General features: G+C 36.8%; 1 protein-coding gene across 4 annotated transcripts in view; it reads left to right on the plus strand.

The window, feature by feature from the left end:
• Window positions 1-18,551, plus strand: part of IFT81 (intraflagellar transport 81) — a 162,606-nt gene that overhangs the window by 121,002 nt on the left and 23,053 nt on the right. For all 4 annotated transcript variants that reach the window (XM_045585586.1, XM_045585585.1, XM_036449304.2 and 1 more), the window contains 7 exons: window positions 27-116; window positions 1,319-1,384; window positions 1,686-1,796; window positions 2,769-2,853; window positions 9,146-9,309; window positions 10,613-10,708; window positions 12,058-12,204. In XM_045585586.1, coding sequence (XP_045441542.1) covers window positions 27-116; window positions 1,319-1,384; window positions 1,686-1,796; window positions 2,769-2,853; window positions 9,146-9,309; window positions 10,613-10,708; window positions 12,058-12,204 — 759 coding nt within the window. The remainder of the gene's footprint in view (window positions 1-26; window positions 117-1,318; window positions 1,385-1,685; window positions 1,797-2,768; window positions 2,854-9,145; window positions 9,310-10,612; window positions 10,709-12,057; window positions 12,205-18,551) is intronic.

Below are 18,551 nucleotides of genomic sequence, written 5' to 3' on the forward strand. Positions count from 1 at the left end.
TATCATTTTTTAACTTGTTCTTTTAGTATGAAGAGTTGATGGAAGCCTTTAAAACTTTGCATAAAGAATGTGAGCAGCTTAAGACATCTGGATTTTCCACAGCAGAAATAAGAAGGGTAAAGAAAAAAAAATCCGTTTTTTATTTGAATAACATTAGGTTTAGTTTTTTTTTGTTTGTTTTTTTTTGTTTTTTTGTTTTAGTTAATTCAGTATGAGTCTTAAAACTATATAAAAACTGGTGATAGCAAAAGGCATATTTTCTTTTGTAAGGCCTTGCAGTTCTTTGCTGAAGAAATTAATGAGGCCAGGGTAAATTCATAGTGAGTTCTATGTACTATATAGACCATGCTAATGAATTTTAAAAGGTTACATTTTGAGTCTCTATCTAATATACATATATATGTATATATCTATATCTACTTATATATCTGATATAGAAAATAGGGAAAATAACAAAAAAGAAAAAATTTCCAATTATTTGTATATCCTTTCAGGCTGTGTGTGTGTGTGTGTGTGTTTGTGACCACACGATCCATAATTGTTTATATCTTGCTTTTAAAAAATATATATTTTTATTTTTTATTGATTTCAGAGAGAAAGGGAGAGGGAAGAGAGAGAAAAAAACATCAATGATGAGAGAGAATCATTGATCAGCTGCCTCTTGCACACTCCCTACTAGGGATCGAACCCAAAATTTGGCATATCCCCTGACTGGAACCAAACCCGAAACCGAAACCCTTCAGACCACAGGTCTATCCATTGAGCCAAACCAGCTAGAGCTGTATCTTGCTTTTTATAATTTTTAAAGTATATTTTTATTGATTTCAGAGAGAAAGGGAGAGGGAGAGAGAGAGAAACATCAGTGATAAGAGAGAGACATCGATTAGTTACCTCCAGTACGTGCCCTTGAGCAGAATCAAACCTAGGATTCTTCAGGCCACAGGCCAACGCTCTATCCACAGAGCCAAATCAGCTAGTTGTATTTTGCTTTTTAAATCATTATATCATTAATGTATTCCCATTGTTATCTTTGTATAATATGATTTTAATGATTAAATAATATCCTATAGTATAGATAATTTAAGCATTTTTGTATATTTATGATTGTTTCTTTAGGATTAATTTCTGTTTTTGTTGGTTTTCTAAATGAATACCAAGCTGTCAAATAAATTGTGGTGGGGAATGTCCTTCATCCCAAGGAGGTTCTTTGTTTCTTAATGCTCTGGTTATTATGATAGATTACATAATCATATAAAACCCTTAGCTGAATTCTACAAAGAATACTTTTTCTGATAATGTCTTCTTGACTGCTTTTTAGGATATCAGTGCAATGGAGGAAGAAAAGGATCAGCTCATTAAGAGAGTTGAACGTTTGAAGAAAAGGGTAAGGCAAGAATTAGCACTGTAAGACTTGGGCCACAAGTGTTAAGCACTTGCAAAGACTTAGGAATGCAAATAAAGATTAAGCAGGGCATGGATTCAATCTGAGGAGGGACTCAAATAACCCTGACTGAAAGGGAATCTCCCTAGGCACTAGCCCAAAACCTTCAAGGACCTGGAATCTAGAGCTTGACTGTCATCTCCAGGGAGTATTATTTACCAAAAGGAAATGACAAGTGGGTGTCGGAGTCACGTGACATGCCTTAACCTGACAGTAACATGAACTACTTATTCCCTTACTGTAGGTGGAGACAGTTCAGAATCATCAACGGATGCTTAAAATAGCAAGACAACTTCGAGTTGAAAAAGAGAGGGAAGAATTTCTTGCACAACAGAAACAGGAACAAAAGAATCAGGTATCCATATAAAAATTTATATTCTCATGATGAAAGAAATAGATCTTTATGCCAATTCAAGTGTAAAGAAAGAAGAACTTTCGAAGTTCATGTTTCCCTTTGTGAGCATGATAGAATACTCTTCTACAACATCATGATAGAATACTCTTCTACAACAGCATCAAGGACCTTTGGGACTCTATACTCAGTATGTATCTGTACACTCCCTTTTGGCCTATGCTGAGCTCATGTTCCAACACTGCCAAATATCATTGTTTCATCAACAAGCAGTAAGGTTAACTGTTGATGAAACTCGTAGACTCTCTCAAGGGGTGTTGAGATTCTGGGGCTATAATATCCTTTCTCTTCCACTGATCACAGTGTCCTCTACATTTTACTCCGGCGGTAAATAAGCAAATCATGAAAAGGCTCCAAGCACCCACCATCCACATTTTTAGACTTTGCCTTAATGAAAAAACAATTTGGCCAGAAAAAATAACACTTCTAATTTGTTAAAAGTCGTCCTTAAAACTAGTAGACTTATCCATTAAAAGTATAGTTCAGTTCAGCTCTATTTCCTTCTAAGTGGGCAGTTGAGGGGTTTGGCTTTCTCATAACTCGTTTGGCATCACAGTCATTCTACTGCGGCAGCAACTACACTGCCTGGCCCTGAGGCTACTTGGCATCAAATTCTGATTCTGAGATCATGTGTGAGAATGCTTACAGTCCTTAAAGAAAACCATGTTACAAGAAAAGCCTGGTAACTAGATTCTTTAGCAAGTATTTTTCTTTGACCACCAAATTAAGCAAATATTTAAGTTTTACATGAAAGAGTATTGAAGGAACCATTTATATTTGGGATTTAATAGCAATTTTCTTAGTTTTTATTCCTTTATATCACAGGAATTATGTGAAACTTGTATTTTTCGTTGTTTGTATGAGTGGTAGGTTTCAATAGACTGAGCCAGTAATAGATCTAATTCTATTTTAAAGCTATTTCATGCAGTGCAGAGACTGCAAAGAGTACAAAACCAGCTGAAAAGTATGCGCCATGCGGCAGCAGATGCAAAGCCTGAAAGTAAGTGGAAATTATTAGATAACATAGTTGATCAGAGAATACTATTTCAAATCGGTACTCTCCCTTAAAGCAATCAACTAATGAGAACTGTCATCAAGTGATGTCTCAGCATTTTCTGTCTAATGAAGGGGAGCCCTAATACAGGCATCTTTAAGTCTTCACCTGGGGTTTAATTCCTGTTCAGTCAGAGTTTTGTCAAAGGGTGAAGAGAATGAAAACCATTGTGGAGGGAGGCCCTCATATAATCTGTGAGAATATGAAGTATTTAGGATGTTATGAAAAAGATGAATGGAAGAAATGTGAAGTTGTTCTAAAGCCAGGGCTATAAAGACAAAGAATAACACTGAGTGTTTTCCCTATTTGGGCAATTATGCTAATAACATGGGTCTCTAATTTTAGATTAGATGAGCCACATGGCTGGTTGGGCTCATCTTAATTTTTGATGGTAAAGATGTGAAGGAATTTACATCAAATCCAAAGAACATATAATGCCTGGCCAATGTGGCTAGTGGTTGAGTGTTGACCTATGAACCAGCAGGTCCCGGTTTGATTCCTGGTCAGGGCGGACAGGAGGCAATCAATCAATGATTCTCTCTCATTGATGTTTCTCTTTCGCCCCCTTCCTTCCTCTCTGAAATCAATAAAAATATCTTTAAAAAATAATATCAATAAGCAACTTGTTTATATAGGCCTGCTCATGTTAAAAAATTATTAGAGCTTACCATTAATAGTGAATTTTTGGAAATGAAGGCAGTGTATATAAGAATTGAAAGATTTGTTATGCAGAAAAATAATTGGCTGATCAGTACAGTTCAATACAATTTCAGATTTAGCCTAAACACATGTTTCTGTAATATCTGTTATTCTTTAATTTTATTAGGTTAAGTATTTCTTGATATTATGTTTTAATTCTGGCTACTAAACAGAATATCCAGACATATATACAGTATTAGTAATATTTCATTTTTTAAATTTGAGTTGATAGTTTTTATTTTGCTTTGGCTTTCTAGTTTAAATAGAAATCATTTGGGCCAGGAATACATAATTGTTTATTTAATAATAAAATGGACACAGTTCTGTTTAGGGCATCTCTTGTGGTGTTGGTTTAAAATATTGATGTAAGTAATATGTTAGTACATGCTGCTAAATTGTTAAGTAGTAATAAAAATAATAGGCTCGCCGAAACCGGTTTGGCTCAGCGGTAGAGCGTCGGTCTGCGGACTGAAAGGTCCCAGGTTCGATTCTGGTCAAGGGCATGTACCTTGGTTGTGGGCACATCCCCCGTAGGCGGTGTGCAAGAGGCAGCTGGTTGATGTTTCTCTCTCATCGACATTTCTAGCTCTCTATCTCTCTCCCTTTCTCTCTGTAAAAAATCAATAAAATATATTTTTTAAAAAATAATAGGCTCAAACCAATAGTCCATTAATCCAGTATTTCTTGATCATCTACAGAATGTCAGGTATTGTACTGTTAGGAATAGAAAGCAGAAATCCTATATAATAAAAGCCTAATATGCTAAGTGTCCGGTCGTCTGGTCTTCTGTTCAACCAATTAAAGTGTAATATGCTAATGATATGCTAAGGCTGCTCAACCACTTGCTATGATGTGCACCAGGGGGCAGACAGTTGAATGGTCAACCAGTCACTATGATGTGCACTGACCACCAGGGGGCAGATGCTCCAACCAGTAACTTGCTGCTGGGGTCTGGCTGATCAGGACTGAGCAAGACGGGCCAGATACTCCCTGGCACCCTCCCGTTGTCCCTCCCTGGCTGGCCAACCTCCTGTGTCCCTCCCTGACCATTATTGTGCACTGGTGGGTTCCCTCAGCCTAACCTGTACCCTCTCGAAATCTGGGACCCCTCCAGGAATGTCAGAGAGCTGGTTTCGACCCAATCTGCAGGGCAGGCCGAGGGACCCCACTGGTGCACGAATTCATTCACCGTGCCTCTAGTATGTCTACAAAGTGCTCACAGTGTAATGGAGGAATGACCAGCAGTGTGCAATGTGACGAATTTGCTGATGAAGCTCAGCATAGGGTTCTGTGAGAACAAAGAGGCAGAGCACCACACGCTAACAGACAAATGACTTCCTGGACATTGTGGTCACTGAGTTAAAGCTGGAAAGGTGAAGCAGTGGAAGACATTCCAGTCCAAGGTGCAGTGACATAAAGAGGGTGGGCTGAGCAAATGATGGATGAAGATCCTAGTAGATGAAGGTTAAGCCTCTCCTGACTGCTTGTGTTTGAAAAGAGAGCAGGAGAGGGAGTGTGCAAATGAATGAGATAGCACTGTGCCTAGACTGCAGGAGGCTAGTAGGGGAGCGGTGGTTACGTGCTGAAGGAAAGAGCCAGACAAATTGAAGATTTAGGAGGAAATGCTGAAAATTGATAGCAGCCTTCCCAATTGTATCCCCATGCCCTGCATTGCATTGAATCTTCTATAACAGTACCACAATGGGTTAATGGTTGGCATACCTAACTCTGACTCAGCTAAACTTTAAGCAAGTCACCAAGTCATAATTGGTCTACTTCCTGGCCCTTGCACATTAGATTACACAAATAGGCACTCATTAAAGTCTGTTAAGAAGTTGGGAGGTGAGAGTAAAGACCTTGACTTTGGATAGGAAAACAGTGATCTTTTCCACACAGAGGAGGGGAATCAAGTAAGAAAAAAATGGTTGAAATGTAAAAATAAGGTATTACATATATAATATATGTTGTTTTTTTGTTTTGTTTTGTTTTTTGGGGGGGTGGGCAGGGAGTGGGGAATAGGAAGTTAAAGAGTTCTTGCTTTGCTGACATCTTTTTGGGAAACAATTGTATTTAGCACTTTAGAAAAAGGCTAGATTAAGCAGATGTTATAATAATTGATTCAGGTGTTTAGTTAAATAAGATACATCTGAATTCTTCACTATCAAAAAAGGTTTATAAAAAGTATTTATTCACATACACATTATTTTTAAATATATTTTTTATTGATTTCAGAGAGGATGGGAGAGGGAGAAAGAGATAGAAACATCAGTGATCTGAGAGAATCACTGATGGGCTGTCCCCTGCAAGCCCCGGACTGGGGATTGAGCCTGCAACCTGGGCATGTGCTCTGACTAGGAATCCGACCCTAAGCTCCTGATTCATAGGTCATGCTCAGCTACTGAGTCACATTGGCTGGGCCGAGCAAAATTATTTTTAACGTAACAATGTAATTTGTATTTTTTCAGAGTAACAACCATATTATAAAACATTCAAATATATTTTTATACTCTACACATTTGTGAGATTTATTACATAAAAGAACCTACTCAGTCAGTGATAGTAGAAGTAAGATGTTTTCAGAGGGTTTTTAATTAAAAAGTTTACTGAGATCTTAGAGGCCAGGATTTCAAAAGATAATTTATAAAAAACCGCATAGAAACATATGAATACTTTTCAAAGTCTATATTAAAATTTTTAAAAGAACTTAAAATGTGATAGAAATTCTGTTTTTTGTTTTTAAACAGCTTTATTGAGTAAAATGGACAAGTATTAAATTGTACCTATTTAAAGCGTACAATCAATTCGTTTTGAAGCCATCAAGATGACAAGTATATCCATCCTCCCAAACGTTTCCTTGTGCCTCTTTGTAATGTCTCATTCCTCCCTTCTCTGCCTCTCTACCTGTCCCATGCGACCATTGATCTGCTTGCCATCATTACAGATTAGTTTGTGTTTTCTAGAATCAGAAACTTTTTAAAAATAAGGTATATAAAAATTAAGAGTTTTAAATCTTTTAAAACATTTCAGACTTTGATTCCTTACATCTCTGGTTACATGTGGTTTATTTAAGAACTTTGGAGAAACTAGTCATCTGAAGATGGAGAAAACTAGTCATCTAATAACCAGAGAAGCCAGGAAGTAGATTTAATCTGAAACCACATCATTATCGTGTGATTCATTAAACACTTTCTCTCCCTCTCTTTCTGCAACCCCTAAAGGGGGGGGGGGGGGGGGGAGATTGTGGGGATGAATGGAAACTCACGAATTTGCCTTTAATAAATTTTTACATGTTAATATATGGTTAGCACAACAGAACTAAAAATACTTTTAAGGTTTTGGGCCAGGTTTATTATGCAATCTACGTACGTAGATTACTTAAACCGGAAATCCAATGTTTTAAAAAACTTAAGCCAGACTTTGTAAATGTGTAATGGAAAGATCTGAAATAAACTTTTAAAAGCTTTCTAGGCTGGGAGTTTATAACAAAACCATTATTCACTGAAAATCTGTGTGTGTATGTTTGTGCACTCTGTCAAAATAAGAAAACTATTAAATCTTAAAAATATATCTTGCCACTTCACTGTAAACTTTACAAAATCAAAACTACCAAACATAGAAAACTGAAAAAAATGCATGAATGTAGATAATTTCTTTTTTGGATTTGAATGTGTGCTTTGAAGCTGACAAATTATAATGTGTTAGTACTTATGAAGTAATAGAACTATAAATTGCCTAAGAAGTGTTGCCAAAAAAAAAAAAAAAGAATAAATGACCACATATAGAAGAAAGAAGCTGAATTACATTTGTGTTGTCATTTGGTTCTTGGATTTCTTACTTAAATGCAAAATGTGACTCAACAAAATATCTGGCCTTTTCTTTTCCTTTTCCTTTTCAATCACAGTTTACATTCAGTACCATTCTGCACCAGTTTCAGATTACAGCAAAGTGGCCAGAAAACCATCCACCCTATAGAGTGGTCCCCCTGCTGCCCAAACATCCACTTTGGCCTTATATCCAGTTATCTTAACATTATTGACTATATTTCCCATGCTGTATCTGGCTTGTTTTGTAAATATTATTCTTGCATTAATTTATGGAGTAAAATATAATTAGGTGGTAATTTGTTTTTTAATTGATTTTTAAAGAGAGAGAGGAAGGAATAGAAACATTGATTTATTGTTCCATTTATTTTCCCCCTCCATTGAATTCTCCCTAGCCATCCTCACCACCCCCCAGCACATGCCCTCACCCCCCTAGTGTCTGTGTCCATTGGTTATGCTTATATGCATGCATACAAGTCCTTTGGTTGATCTCTTACTCCCCCACTTCCCTGCCTTCCCTCTGAAGTTTGATGGTCTGTTCAATGCTTCTCTGTCTCTGGATCTATTTTTGTTCATCAATTTATGTTCTGGTAGATTCTTGTATGTGCACTGACTAGGGATGGAATCCATAAACTTGGTCTATTGGAATAGCTCTAACCAACTGAGCTACTAGCCAGGGCTTAGGTGGTAATTTGGAAAGATCATAATACTAGGTTTTTTGTAATTATTTAAACATTTCTTCCAGGTAAATTGTTCTTTTTAAAAAAATATATTTTATTGATTTTTTATAGAAAGGTGGAGAGAGGGATAGAGAGCTAGAAACATCGATGAGAGAGAAACATCGACCAGCTGCCTCCTGCACACCCCCTACCAGGGATGTGCCCGCAACCAACGTACATGCCCTTGACCGGAATTGAACCTGGGACCTTTCAGAACGACGCTCTACCACTGAGCCAAACCGGTTTCGGCTGTTCCTTTTTTAATTATCATTCTAATTAGCAAAAGACTTCAATGGTTAATCTTTCATGGTACTACTAGAGACCCGGTGCATGAAAATTCATGTATGGGGGGAGGGGGGTCCCCTTAGCCCGGCCTGCCCCCTCTCACAGTCTGGGAGCCCTCAGGGGCAGGAGGTGATCCAGCAATCAGGGGAAGGCGATGCCCCCTTCACACCTCTGCTGCTGCCACTGCCAGCTGCATAAGCCTTGGCCAGCCCTGGTTACCTGAGCCTCAGGTGGCCCTGGGCAGCTGGGCAGCCACCATCTGAGGCTTGCCTATGCCTCAAGCTGGCCCTGGGCAGCTGGAGGCTGATGAGATTGGGGGACTCCAGAGTCAGGGCTGAGGGAACTGGGCACCGCCATCTTGTAGCTGTGGGCATCACCATCTTTGAGGGCATGGCAGTCAATTAGCATATTCCCTCATTTGTTGTGGGCACCAGCATCTTTTATGAGGGCATGATGGCCAATTAGCATATTCCCTCTTTATTAGCTAGGATACTGATGAGAGAGAATCATTGATTAGTTGCCTCCTGCACATCCCCTATTGGGAATCGAGCCCACAACCCAGGCATGTGCCCTTGAACAAAATCAAACCTAGGACCCTTCAATATACAGGCCAATGCTCTATCCACTGAGCCAAACAGGCTAGGGCCAGGTCTTATATTTTAAAGTATACAGAATGTTTCTTGGGCTGAATATTCATTTATTTTATTTTCAAAGGTTTAATGAAGAGACTAGAGGAGGAGATGAAGTTTAATTCATATATGGTAACTGAAAAATTTCCTAAAGAAATAGAGAACAAGAAAAAAGAATTGCATTTTTTACAAAAAGTAGTGTCAGAGCCTGCTATGGGCCATTCTGATCTTCTGGAACTTGAATCTAAAGTAAGTGACAATCATCTTTTCATAGTTTCCAATTTATCTCATCCTTAGTCCTATGTAAAGTATGTGAACTGATTTTTATAGTGTCCAATTCTTGGCTCTTAAGTTAACCTGCCCTAAGAATTGATAGCTCTTATGAGGAGTTGCTCTTTATGAGAAATTACAGAAGGTAATGCTGTTACCTAGAATGCATGATTTATGAAAACTTAGTCAATTGCTTAGGAAACTAACTTGGACATATAAATTAAAGCATATGATAGATTCATAGGTTTATGTATTCATAATATATAATTGGCTAATATGTATTCATATAACAAAATGGCAACTTTTAAATATCAGTAATTTTTATTTGCAAGAATAATATTGTAGCAATTTTATATTTAAAGCCTAATATATTTATTAGCCTTTTATGCCAGCTTTGGAATTACTAAATTTTTTTGTAATGCGCATTGAAACCTGGTACCATATTGTAACACTTTTGCTCCCTAGAAACAAAACACTAATCAGATATGTATTTTTTTAAAATACCAAATATCATGAAAATAGAACCATTTTGATTTGCTAATCTTTCAATGTGCTCAACAGCCACTAAACTAAATAGTATATAATTTTGATCATTTTATTCTTTTAATTTTCTTATAGAAATTTTGTCAGATTTGGCTCAAATTTGATGTCTTATAATTAACAAGGAAATTCTAGTTTTTTCAAAGGATAGACAGATATACTGAAAATCATGTAATTTTTTTAATTTGTTGAAGGACTATATGCTTCTGTGGAGTTAGTCAGTTTTATTACATTGGGAAAGGTTTGGATTAATGAGTGGGATAAATGACAGCTATGGGAGAACCACAGATCATTTAAACAGGAAGGTTTTTAGATGTCATCCTTGTCAACTCTCAGCTGGGTTCATGAATTCCTTATATAAATCCCTATGGAATGTTAGTCTGGATTTTATTACTTGCAGTGACTTAAAAGTCACAAGCTAGGAGAGAGGATCACTTCAGATTTAAAAAAAAAATTTTAATACAATAATAATGTATAAATATCTCATGCTGAATACTTTAGGATTATTTCGACATGGATGGTTAAATCCATGTAAGTAATAATACTGTGTAAAATTTATCATGAACCACAAAATGTTCAGTATTTCTAAAAGTAATCATAACAACCCACTCATAACATCAACAGGACCATCTGATCACTGATGATAAGAACCATAAATTCAAAGCTTGGCTGGGCCAATTGTCCCTTGCTTTGTGTAATCATAGGGAGAGATTTAACCTTTTTTATTTTCATGCTGTTTTAGATAAATGAAATAAATACACAGATCAATCAGCTGATTGAAAAGAAAATGTTGAGAAATGAGCCAATTGAAGGCAAACTCTCACTATATAGGCAACAGGTAAGCCCATTCTTTTGGCCCACTTAGCTCTGAGCATCTTCATAAACACCACAGGCTGTGTTATCTGCAGTGTTAAAGTGAGAAGGGAGAAAGCAATCAGTGTTCTTCTGTCATTGCTAATCTCCGGATTATAACAAGGAATTTATGGAAAAAGCTACAAAAGACTTGTGTTCAAGTTTGAAATGCAATACACCAGATAATGCTTAGTTTCCTTCAAGTCTGCCAACTGTGGTGATAGGGCTATTTGTGTTTATATCTGTGAATGTGGAATTTGATTACTTAAATGAAAGGTTACTTTAAGTGATATAAGTAAAAATATTTGTAATCTTTAATGAATTAATGGCAATATACTGTTTCAAGTTTAAAATTAGTTTGGAAGAATAGAATGAATTAAATTTTACTGCTAAGGCATTTATCATTTTTTCCACAGCTATTAGATCATGAGATTATATATGTTGTAATGTATTTCTCAACCAAAGAGTCAGATGAAAGCCATGGATTCTAAAAAGAACCCAGGCAGGAGTTCAGTGTGAAGAGCATTCGGTAACCTCAGTAAACACCGAGCTGCATAACAAAGCACTATTCAAGGATGTTAGAATTTTTAAAAACCATTTACAATAGAAAATTTCAACCATATACCAAAGTAGAGAAAGTAGTTCAGTAAATGCTCATGTTTCCCAAAGTTACAGCAATCATGGCCTTCTTGTGTCATTTCTACCACCAGCCCAACTAGATTATTTTGAAGGAAATCTTAGATTTAATATCATTTCATCTATAAATATTTCAGAATATATCACCAAAAAGTAAAGTTTTAAAATTTTAATTCCAACAACATATCACATAACCTACTGTTTTTAAAGTTTACTCATGTTTTAATATGTATCAATATCTCATTATTATTGCTGGGTAATTGTATGGATACTTTCACATTTTGTTTACTCATTCATCAGTTGATGGTTGTTCCTACTTTCTGGCTATTATAAATAATGCAGCTATGGACATTTTAATACAAGTTTTTGTGTAGAAATATGTTTTCATTTCCCTTGGCTGTATTTCTAGGAGTGGAGTTGTGGGTACATATGATAATTCTGTATTTAACACTGAGGAAATGCCAAACTGCTTTCCTATGAGCTACACCATTTTACATTCCCACCAACAGTGTATGAAGTTTCTGATTTCTTCACACTCTTGCCAATACTTATTATCTGTCTTTTTTATTGTAGCTATACTAGTGGATATGCTTACATTGAAATTTTAGCTTGGTAAACTAAAATATAGAGAATTTCACAATTTGACAGAACGTTGATTGGATATGTTTTATTTTACATTGGCATTTAATGCTCAATTAGGCATCTATCATTTCACGTAAAAAAGAAGCAAAAGCTGAGGAACTGCAGGAAACAAAGGAGAAGTTAGCCAGCCTCGAGCGGGAGGTGTCTGTGAAGACGAACCAGGCCCGGGAGTTTGATGGCACTGAAGTTCTGAAGGGAGATGAGGTAAGCTGAGGTCTCTCATGGGACAAGGATGTGAGTATTGTTCTTGTTTGAAACCATGAATGCTTTTGCCTTTTTTAAATCTTGAATGTCAATAATGGGAAGTTAATATTATTTTATGAAACCTCTTTATATGTAACTGAAAACTCTGTGTAGTAATATTAAGAAATTCTTGATGTACAATGACAGATCTTAATGATTTTATGAGCTAATATTCCAAATTTTCACTGTTTAATTAAGTGGTTTTATACTGGATTTATTTTATAAAGCTGAAATCAAATGAGTAGGAACAGATAAGAAAAAAATTCATAATTGTTGATAAATGTAATTTCATAGAGAGCTAAGAACAGTCACCACTAAGTAACTTTGTCAGTAATGTGTGTTTGACCAGTTGCACTGACACCATTAAAATGACTTCATTGTGGATGTTTACAAAGTTTAAAAATACAGTTATATCTTGCATTGCTACATACACTTTAAATTTTGAACAGTGCTTTAACAGCTATTATTTGTCATTTTGTCAAGCTCATAAGATTAGTAGTGGGACAAGTAATAATTGTCATTTATAGGTGATTAAACTTAAGTACCAAAAATATAATTCCCCATCTCCTTTTATAAAGTTAGCTCAAAAATGAAGGAAGGAAGGAAAATATCTTCAGCTCAGGGCTTTTTTCTTTTCTTTTTTCTTTTTTAAAGCAAATCAAATGGTAGATCACATTTAATCTTAAACATTGCTTGTATTTTACCACCTCTTACAGCTTTTAAGAGGCCTCAGCAAAGGCTATTTTTAAAAGCTGCTTTGTCCAGACCTCATTTTGGCTTTCAAAAGTTGTTGAATTCATATTGTTACAAATTTGCTGTGAACCTTCACTGTGCCAAACACTTCTCTGTTGTGCTTCTTTCTGGTTGTAACCTCGCAATATGCCTTTTCACTTATTGGGGAAGTGGTAGGTTTTCAAAAGTCAGAGCTTGATTGAAACATTCCTTTGGCTTTTAACATCCACTTCCAGATTGCTTTGAGACACGGGAGTATTTTAAATGATACTTGGAAGCCAACAGCATGTGCTTGGTGACATCCTTTAGCCAAGAAAAAAAAAAAAAAAAAGATTAATTATGTAGCAATTTTGCTTTATAAGAGAACATGTTATCTTCTAGCATTTTTATCTATTCTTAAGAAAATGCTGCCCTATTGACAGGAAATAGTAATTGCTATGGCCACATTTGGCATGAGAAGTGCTTATAATTCAGCGTTAGCTATTCCCTGTATGCAAATAGAGGCATAAGAATCTAATTCCAAACTATTAGCCTTTATTTATTTTTAAGTTTTTTAAAAATATATTTTTTTATTGATTTCAGAGAGGAAGGGAGAGGGAGAGAGAATCATTGATTGGCTGCCTCCTGCATGCCCCCTACTGGGGACTGAGCCTGAAACCTGTGCATGTGCCCTGATTGGGAATCAAACCATGACCTCCTGTTTCAAAGGTTGACGCTCAACCACTGAGCCACACCAGCTGGCTACTAGCCTTTATTTTTGACTAAATATATTGTAAAGGAGAAGTATCTGATGACAGGAAACACATTTTTTTTTTTTTTTAGGGGAAAAAAGCTAACTTTGGAAATCATAAAATCAAGTTAATTTTTAAGCAATGGCCAACCACTTACTTGGCAGTTATCTAAAAAAACAGAGGGTATTGGAGAATATTCAGCATAATTTTATAAGTAACAAATCTTGGTAGACAAATTTTATTTTCTACTTTGATGAAGTGATGGGCCAAACGGACAAAAGGGAGGAAGTTTGTTATACTTACAATTATATAATACACATATACTTTACCGGGGTTTCATTTGATACCACATGGTAACCACCAAAAAATTATGTTCTTTGTCACTCATCTGTTTACACAGAGAGAGTATCAAGAAGTAGTAGTGTCCTGGACGGTGTGCTAAGTGGTTAGAGCACCCCCCCTTGCACCAAAGATTCTCGGGTTTGATCACCAGCCATGTTGTGGCACCAAGAATGTACAAGAGTATATGTTTCCGCTCTTACTTAAAACTCTACACCACACTTGATCCTCAATCTTTTAATTTTTGGAATTCTGACAATATTTTGCTTGAATTTTCATTTTTCTTGATAAGGAATTGGATTGAATATCTGTCCAATACATATTTGGTCATTTCTATTTCTTCTGTCATTTTTCTGTTTATTTTATTTCTCCATTTTTTTCTAATGGATTGTATTTCCCTATCTATCATATTTTTACATATATTTTGCATCATAACCTGGATAATTGTTTTTCTTCTAGTCTGTTACTGTCTCTTTCTATACGGAGTCTTTTGTCACACAGAGAGTTTCTTCTTCCTTCCCAGCAGCTTTGTTGAGATATACTTAGCACCCAATAAACTGCACACACTTAAAGGGCAAATTGTTGCTGTGATTCAAGTTATGATAACTTCAAATATTGGGACATGATTTTAATATTAAGTAAATTCAGTTTTCCATAATTTGGAATGTTTTAAAGATCTTTACATAGAAATATCTTGCTTTATGCAGATTTAGTGTGAGAGGAGATAGAAAGACAGTATGGTAGCAAGCATAGTAGGTTATGATTATGACTCTGAGTTGTCAGTCAAAGGTTGCTGTGATCAGTATGATTTTTTTAAGATAACATAAAACTTAAGTAACCTCTCTTCCAGGAAGCATAGCCTGTAATTATTTTTCCAGCTCACACCTCACAGTCTTCATATGTATTCATATGTGTGGTAACATAGCTCAGTTAAGATCATTTGCTCAGTTTCTGCCTCCCCTAAGAAACCAGTCAGCTCCATGGCGACTGGGGCATATCTCATGCTCACTACCATTTACTTGATAGCTGGCCTGTAATAGGCACTCGGTAAATGTATAGAAACCCAGATAAAAATGTATAACTAATATAATCTAATATAGACATATTCTTTCATAGAAAGATGAAAATATTAAAAATATCATGGTACTTCAGTTGATAAGAAAAATTATTTTATGTAACTCTTCATCATAAACATGGTTGTTTATTTTATCGTATAGACAAAATAATTTTTTAAAATATCTGCCCATAGCCCTGGGCAGTGAGGTTCAGTTGGTTGAACATTATCCTCTGTGTGTGGAAAGGTTCCAGGTTCGATTCTGAGTCAGGGCACATACCTGGATTGCAGGTTCCATCCTCTGTTGGTGGTCAATGTTTTGCTCTCAAATCAATGTTCTCTCTCTCTCCCCCTCTCCTTTCCTCTCTCTCTCTCTCAAATCAATAAAAAAAGCATGTACTTAGGTGAGTATTTTTATAAATCCTATATAATAAAAGCCTAATATGCAAATCTACCAAACGGCAGAACAACCAGTGGAATGACCGGTCGCTATGATGCACACTGACCACCAGGGTGTAGATGTTTAACGCAGGAGCTTCCTCCAGCCTGCAGGCCCCAGGCCAATAAAGGCTAGGGAGGGGGCCCCCTCTGTCCCAATTGCTCCACCAGTTGCTCCACAGAGGGAGATGACCGGCAACAGAAGCATGTGGGGGGTTAAGGGAGCAGTGCCGGCGAGTGGGTGGTGCCCCACTGGTCAAGGCAGATACAAGTGAGAGCCTGATCACCCTGCTGGTTACCCTAAAGTAGGGGTGTCGAACTCAATCAGAGAAGGGGCCAAAATCTAAAATCCAGCCTAAATTTAGGGCCGAATGGTTTACTGAACAGTCATAAACTGTCATTGTAATGGAAACGCAGCGGAGTGCAGTGATGACAGCACGGTGCGGGCCACATTGCAAGGCCTGGCGGGACGGATTTGGCCCGCGGGCCTTGTTTTTGACACATGTGCCCTAAAGATTGGCCCTGCTTGCCGGCCAGGCCTAGGGACCCTACCTGTGCACGAATTTCATGCTCTGGGCCTCTAGTAAATAAATTAATGCCTGGCCATAAGCCTGTATTTGCCATTTAATATGATAGCCTCTAAGTTAGTTCTTTTGGTAAGTGATGAGTTTTTCGCTTTTTAGGCAATGTGAGCTTGATGACTTGTTTTACTTACTGTAAGAGCAAAAAATAGAACTTGTGCTTCTTGTAGTAGTGCTACGTGGCTACTGTCTTAATCACCCTGATCTCTATTAGCAAAGCAAACAAAAAGCAGCCCCGGTGATGCAGTGCCCCCTTCCCAGAGCTGTCATTCAGATGATGAATGCATGCCTTTTAGGTCTGAACTTTTTTATAGCAACAATGAGTCTCTGGTTAAGGTTCTGTTGGCGCTTCATGCATTGAAAGCTCTTTCCTGGTTTGTGGTGCATGGGTATAGAGTCCTTTGTGTTTTCTCCCCTAACCGTTACAAGAGCTCATCTGTTTTGCTGTCAATATCTACTTACAAAATGTGCTTACTCAAAAAATATTTATAAGCAGCTTTAAAAAGGCCCAACCACGCCCAGCTGGCATGACTCAGTGGTTGTGTGTCAACCTATGAACCAGATCATGGTTCGATTCTCAGGGCACATGTCTGAGTTGCAGGCTTGATTCCCAGTGTGGGGCGTGCAGGATGCAGCTGATCAATGATTTCCTCTCCCTCTGCCTTCTTCTCTGAATATATATATTTTATTTTAAAGCCCAACCAATTCATTCTATAGCTACCGACTGCAATCCTAAAATCCTAGAGCTAAATTGCAAAGATTATGAAATCTTTAAATACTTCAAAGAGAAGCACAATGAAGATAAGGAAATCCTGGCAAGATTTACTTCAGCTGTCAGATCCCAAAAAATTAGGAATCAAATTTTGACACTTGTAATTGAATCATCACCCTTCCAAGTGAGCCAAGGCAAACCTGTGATATTTTTAGAACCTTTCAAATCACATTGTGCTCTTTAGAGTTCATAGCAGGACCTGAGGCCCCTAAAATTTTCTAAGAGTTGGAACAAAACAGAATCCAATAAATTAGGCTCAGTGCACTGTAATAGAAGTGGTATATTACATATGCAATCTAGGTAATTCCACAATTTTAACCCCGAATTTGAAAATATTTCATAGAAATTAGTTTGTGAGATTTAACTGCTTACACAGCAGTTGAAAATCCCATCCAGATACAGTAGCAGCTGTGTGCTGGTGACTTGCTTTATAATAGAAGCCTAGAGACCTTGGGAGGTATGACTGACTGTGTTTCACAGATTGGTGTTCCTGTGCCACAAGTTTCTGTTAAGCAATTTTCTACCAGAATGTATCATATTGCTTTTTATAAACTCTCAAGAATTAGCAGCTAATTATCCATTGCCATATGGAGGCAATTATATTGTTTATGCTTTGCTTGGTGAGATCTTTCTAATTTAAAGTTTAAAACGTAATACTAACAGGTTGGTAAAGGTTAACATAGTATTTGTATGTGTGTTTAGATATATGGAACGAGTTATGATAGGTGATTTGGAAAGACTGTCATTTTAGCAGAAAGCAAAGGTTGCTGTGAAACATTTTTTTATTGCCTTAAAGCAAGTAGCAGCTCTCAGACCAGACTTCAGGGAATCCAAATGATTTATGGCATGAAGTTGACACGAAAAGATAGTCTTTTCAGGTTTTCTGCAAGTCTGAATTTAGACAGGATACAAGGGACTGACAAATGGGCAAAAAAAATTGTAGCCGTTGGGTATAGTCATGCTATTCTTGAACAGTTGCTGTTATTTCATTGCACACCTAACTTTCTTGGGTCTCAGCTTCTTGACCCTATAAAGTACTTATTATATGGTTGTCTTGTAAAGTCTTGCAGCTAATTCCTGTGGAAATAGTTGTCCTGTAAGATATTGAGGTGGAAAGTTTGCAGCAGGAATAGAGATTCCTGTTTCTACATAAATATCCAGAATGATGTCTGGAATCCAATCATACTTGTGAGCTCCAGATAAGCTTTAAGGGCATCTAAATGTTTCATACTTAGGGAAATAGGCTGCCTTGCCCTTTAAAAAGCTAGCCCAGATTTTGATCATTACTATGAAAGGCTCTAAAATATATTAAATGGATAAGAGGAGAAAGAACATCTGCCAAATTTCATTTTGATCACAAAGGAAATGAGTCAGTAAAATTGGTCCCAAAGCCAGAAGCTAGCGCTCTAAAGCATTAATCTTATTGATTTCAGCATCTAAAATGATGGCTGCTCTTTCTTAAATGACAAATTTAGATTACAAATGCATATTGGTCCAAATGATTAGTAATAGCTGCTATAATGGGCCTTTCTGCTCAGTGACAAGCTTTATAGTTCAGTTACATGACAAATTTGTCTGATTGGCCTGCTACTGCTAGAGTGAACTATTTTCCTTAATATCTCAAGGATTCATTGTAAATCCCTATGGATGTACAATGAACA

The sequence above is a fragment of the Pipistrellus kuhlii genome, unplaced genomic scaffold, assembly GCF_014108245.1.
Source record: "Pipistrellus kuhlii isolate mPipKuh1 unplaced genomic scaffold, mPipKuh1.p scaffold_m20_p_20, whole genome shotgun sequence".
In the NCBI taxonomy this organism is placed as follows: domain Eukaryota; kingdom Metazoa; phylum Chordata; class Mammalia; order Chiroptera; family Vespertilionidae; genus Pipistrellus; species Pipistrellus kuhlii.